Below are 5,585 nucleotides of genomic sequence, written 5' to 3' on the forward strand. Positions count from 1 at the left end.
GCAAGAGACTTTTGGGGGCAGAAAAGACAGGACTCGGGGCTTTATGTGTGTGGGTGGGAGAAGGAAGCAAAGAGGACTCCGAGGAAAAGTTAAAGTAGGCAAAGCGCCTTCCCAGGGTCAACAGCACGCCAAGCACCACGGAGCATCCCGAAGTCTGAGAGCCATTGATCCAGCCACTGAGCACCTACTACCTGTGCCAGGTATACCATGAGCAATGCCGAGGAGACACACGGGAAAAAAAAATCCCTGTCCTCCAGGAGTTAAAACTAGATCTCTCCCTGCTCCTCTTTCCCTGGGTCTCTACTTTTCATCAGAAAAGAAGTATTTCTGGAACTCGTCTCTCCTTGTCTGTGAGGCCTTCTCTGCTCTGAAAGCATCAGCTGGCTCCAGTCAAGAACCTGCAGGCCCTCAGCCTGAGTGGTTTTACCCATTCGTTCTTAATGGCGAATAAATCCTCAGGAATGCCTTCTCAACAACGATGGCCATGAGACTATAAGATGTGAACGTTCAAGTTCAATAAGTGTCAGTGAGGTCCAACCTCAATTAAATGGACTTATGGAACTTTCCCACAGAGAACTTTACAGTACAGCCGTTTGTTTATTCACTGAATCAATATGTAGTGTGTGCTATTACAGATGGATGCTTTTTCCCTGACCTGGAAGGACGAATAACAAACATCCTGAGAAAATTCATAGTGAAAAGTGTGGTTTGTTGAGAAAATGAATTTAGAAGAGAATAAGTAGCACTTAAAAACAGGAGGGAGGGTAAAGGGAGATGAGAAGGGGTGTGTGGAAGACAAAAATTAAGCTCAAGTCTGAGAATTGGATGGAGGTCACTTGTCAAGTTAATTCATAATTTTCAACATATAATGCTGCCAGCTACTCAATTTTAACGATTATGTGAGATTGCCCTTGCCTCTCATTAATGGATAAATTAACAAACAAGATACACACACTAAAGAAGAGAACTATACCAGACAATACATCATCAAGTGCTAGGCTGTATGTTACACACCAGGGCCATAATTCAGAGAAAGTAAAGATTCAGGTCTCGGTTTTATCAAGAGCCAACGTGAACACTTTTCTAGAACTTTTAATTGCAAAGACTGCTGCTGAATACAAACTGTAACAGCAAGGACTGCTGGCTGCACATCATTTTGCAGCCACACCCAGAAATGTGAATTGCTTTAATGCCAGTGACATCATCAAACAACTTTCTAAGCAGTTTTACTTTTAACTGTCACTTTATTTTGATCCCATTACAGTAAAACACTTCAGATCTGAACTCCCTCCAAACTGCATACAGTCGAGATGGCTATCATTCCTGGGATCTTTCCGGTCTTTGGCAAATAAAACCCCGAATACAATCAAAGCATTCACAATTAAATTACAAAACACTTGATTAAAAAAATCTATTTCAATCATTATTTTTGTATCTTTAACCTAGATCAGATCCTTTTCCACTCTCTCTTCAATGTTGTGTAATAGCTACAAAGTCTTATGGGAGTCTCGTTTAAGATAAAGTAGATATAATAAATGTAAAATAAATTCTAGGTGCTTCCCACGTGAAACAGAGGTATAAAAAAATAACAGATTATTTTTGTTTTTTAAGAAGGAACATTTTGTAAAACGTGCTTAGAAGCCTTAAAAAAAACACAGCATGCAAATATACAAAAAGCATGACTGTTTAACATTATTAAGGACTTTAACCTCTTTATAGATTACATTAATCTGAATCATGAAATAAATACCTCTAAAGACTAAAGATAAAGAGCACATTCGAACAATCAGGTTACTGAACTCTTAATCCAAGAGTAAAAGGTCAGTTTTTAGAAAGATCAATATTGTTGCTGGAATTGAGAGATTACTTCCAAAAGGAGAAAAAAATTAATAATTTGAAAGTGCCTGAGAAAATCATTATGATCTTACTTTCAAAAAGGAAAAATGGGGCTTCCCTGGTGGCGCAGTGGTTGAGAGTCCGCCTGCCGATGCAGGGGACACAGGTTCATGCCCCGGTCCGGGAAGATCCCACATGCCGCGAAGCGGCTGGGCCCGTGAGCCATGGCCGCTGAGCCTGCGCGTCCGGAGCCTGTGCTCCGCAACAGGAGAGGCCACAACAGTGAGAGGCCCGCGTACCGGAAAAAAAAAAAAAAAAAAGGAAAAATGACTAACTAATTATAACAACTTCACCAAACCTATGGGGTTTACCTTACTTTTATCTTGCTCAGTTTAAAAAGCTCATCTATATAGAGCAATCCAAGTTTCTGAGGCTAAAATTCTGGATAGATACATTATATTGTGGAAGTCAGTGAAAAAGGTGTGTTAGAATCAGATGTTAATAAATGCCGTTAAAATAAAATCACAACTTTAAAAAAAACCAAATCTCTTACCAATTGAAATTCTCGACGCCGGTCATAGGCATTCTGTATACCACTGTCTGCCCATAATGCTCTTATAGCAGGAAGATACTGTAAAAAAACTCGAGTTTCCACGATTCCCTGGGCCGTCAAGGGGGTCCGCGTATCAAATGCCATCAGCTTGTCTCCATTGAGGTGGTTTGAGTTATCCCCCCAAGGGATGTGAAGCTTCTCTCGAGCATCTACCAGCACCCTCATACCTTCGTTTAAAAAAAAAAAAAAAAAAAAAGTGTGATGGAAGTCGTTAGATATTCTCAGAGATTTGATTCTAGTATTATTTCCTTAAACTTCTTAAGTACTCCAGGCCTGGTGCCTCCAAAACTGGAGACCAACATCAAGACAAACAGGAGTAACTTCTCAGAGTGTAAAAAAAAACTAACAGTTGTTCAGTCATAAAATTAGAGCCTTGAAAAGCAAATACAATTAACACAAGTGCTCCTCCTAAAGGATTTTAACATGTTCTAATTTATAAAATAACTCCTGGGTAGAAGGCAGTCACAAGAGAACCAAAACTAGCAAAGGAAAAAGAAATTATGCTGCATAGCCTGATGTCCAGGCTCTGAAGAAAGATCTGCAAGCAAGATTTTATGAGTCTCTCAAAGAGACATTTATTTATGAGACAACAAGAACCAAACTTATCACCCTGTGATCTGCTTGGTCCCTGAGCACCCTGCTTAACCCTGAGTCTTCCAGGAACACATTCAAAGCTCAGAAACTTCTCCCATCTCAAGCTTCAAATCAGTGTAAGGCAGAGAATGGAGTCAGACCTCCCTAGAAGGAGGAAGACCAACTGCAAAAATGATGTAGAAGCTGAGATTTCAACTCACAGAGATTAAATCAAACCCATTATTTCTAACACTAGACTGTTACCTTTAGTCCCTCTTAATCACAGGACTATTAGGTCATCTGTCTGGATAACTGAAAAACCGTTTTGCTGTCAATTTTCTGATCACGCCAACTCAAAAAATGCAGATGGCTAGTGACTGCATCTCATCATCAATGCTCGAAGTAGGTCACACGTAGGAGCCCGTGCACATGAAGAACCAGGTGTTTACCTGGCTGACTATCAGTTAACATGCTGGCTCTATTCATTGACAGAATCCCTTCCGTTCAGCTGCATCGTTCAGCTGCATGGGGATACAAAGGTACCTTCGGTTAAGGATTGGCTAGCCCGTCTTCGGCCTTGAAAGAGACCTTAATTAGTTTGGTTCTAATTAGTTTGGTTCTAATTGAAGAGAGGATAAATACATCCACTTTTTACAGTGTAACTTCAGAGGTACTAGGGCTGGCTGTGGTCTGCGAGCTCCTGGCCTAGTGCCCTTCCCCCATCCTTACCCGCCCCACCCCCCCCAAGCAGTTTTCCTCTACTCAATCCCTGGAGAAAAAAAGTGACACCAAAGACTGACTTAGGTACTTCCTGAACAAAAAAAACGATGCTTGGAAAGGCCTGAAATCTATACCCAGCTCCTATATAACTGCTACCCAGATGCAACAGAGAACCCTCATGCACCTGAAGTACGAGGCTCTGTATCTCAACTCTGCCAAAATGCCTTTTATAAAGTACAAAATAGTTGCTAGTAAGAAAAATGAGTGCTAGTTATCGCTCCAATGACAAAAATAAAATCCCCTCTTCTGTAATTCTTTGAAAGCCCAGAACTAAAATTCTTGTGTGTTTTTCACCTGAGAACAAAGCTTACCCTCAATTTTAAAAATACCCACAAACAGCAGCAGAGCCTATGGTCTAAGCTAACACTAATTCATTGACTCAACCTGTACAGGCTCCGCATCACATTTAGGCCGAAGATTCTTTGTATCAACACACGATTTCATTTAAGTAGTAGAAACAAGTGTGTTACCCCCTCCCTCCCGCCCCCAATTATTAAGCAAAAGGAGAGTGGAACGTGCTGCATGGTGATTACAGGCAAACATCCTGCCCGACCGTGACACTGGGGCGAAAAACCACCGCTAACTTTTTTAGGCTGACTGTATGGTGTACTCTTTCCTGATAGCAGCACAGTAAATAGGACACCCTCAAGTTTCATATCCTTGCCCCAAAGGGCCCAAGAGCTGTCACCCTTCGCCCTTGACCAGGGTCTGGGGCACAAGTTTCCTGACTGCGGCGGTTCCAGAACTCCCCGGCTCAGGAGTTGGGAGCAGCCCCGACCCCATGTGACTCGGGTCACCCACCACCCGGGGCGGCGAGGCTGGGCGGGCAGCGCCCGGGCGTGGGGTGAGGATGGACAGTCTGGGTTTGGCTCGTCCGGAGGGAGGACAGGAGAGGTCACCCCACGCTCCGGGGCACCCGGCTCGCCTCACTTCCCTCTCGCAGGGGGCGAGGCCAGCGGCGGGGCTGGGGGTGGGGGACCCGCCGCGCCCCCAGCCCGGGCGGCAAGGGAGGGAACGGGTCGCCCCCGGGCATCCTCTCCCCCGGGCCGCGCCCCCTTCCCGCCCGCCGGGCCCGGTCCTTCGCCAGGGACAGAGCGAACGAGGGCGGTGCCCGGCCCCGCGCCGCGGCCCGAGGCCGGGCCCAACGACCCACCGGCCCCCGGCCCCCCGGGCCCGGGATCCCCGGCACCTTTGATCACGTTGCTGTAGATGGTGGGGCGGAACTCCTCGCGCGCGCGCTGGTCGAAGTCCTGCCCGTGGATGATGCGCATCTGCTTGAGGAAGGTGGACTTGCCGCTCTCGCCCGCGCCCAGCAGCAGGATCTTCACGAGCCGCTTCACGTAGGTCTTCTCCCGCGACAGGCATTTGTCGATCTCCTTGGACTTGCGCTGCTGCTCGGCCTCGCCGCTCGTCAGCACGCAGCCCGGGAAGCACACGGACAGCACGGACCGCGACGGCAGGAAGTCCGCCATCTTGCCGCCGCCGCCGCCTCGGCGGGCCCCTCCGGCTCCTCCGCCTCCTCCGCGGGCGGCGGGCGGCTCCGGCTCGGCGGCTCGAGGGCGCGGAGCGCTGCGGCGGCCCGAGCGCGCTGGGGGAGGGAGGGAGCCAGCGGACTGACTCGCAGGGCGGGCCGGGCAGGGCGGGCCAGGCTAGCCGGGGAGGGAGGGAAGGAGGGCGGGCCCGGGAGGGGCGGTGGCCCCGGGGCGTGCGCGCGCCCGCAGCCTCCCGGGGGCGCGCGCGCACGCCGCGGCCCCTCCCCCGACTCGCGCCCCGGGCCGGAGAC

At 48.1% G+C, this 5,585-nt stretch overlaps 1 protein-coding gene across 1 annotated transcript in view; it reads right to left on the reverse strand.

The window, feature by feature from the left end:
- GNA13 (G protein subunit alpha 13) overlaps positions 1-5,464 on the reverse strand; it is a 42,306-nt gene extending 36,842 nt beyond the window's left edge. Inside the window, exons 1-2 of the mRNA XM_060081449.1 lie at positions 4,992-5,464; positions 2,390-2,616 (exon numbers count right to left, since the gene is read on the reverse strand). Of these exons, the coding sequence (XP_059937432.1) occupies positions 2,390-2,616; positions 4,992-5,274 (510 nt within the window). The 5' untranslated portion in view covers positions 5,275-5,464. The remainder of the gene's footprint in view (positions 1-2,389; positions 2,617-4,991) is intronic.
- Positions 5,465-5,585: the final 121 nt, after the last annotated feature.

This window comes from Mesoplodon densirostris, chromosome 18, assembly GCF_025265405.1.
Source record: "Mesoplodon densirostris isolate mMesDen1 chromosome 18, mMesDen1 primary haplotype, whole genome shotgun sequence".
NCBI classification, from domain to species: domain Eukaryota; kingdom Metazoa; phylum Chordata; class Mammalia; order Artiodactyla; family Ziphiidae; genus Mesoplodon; species Mesoplodon densirostris.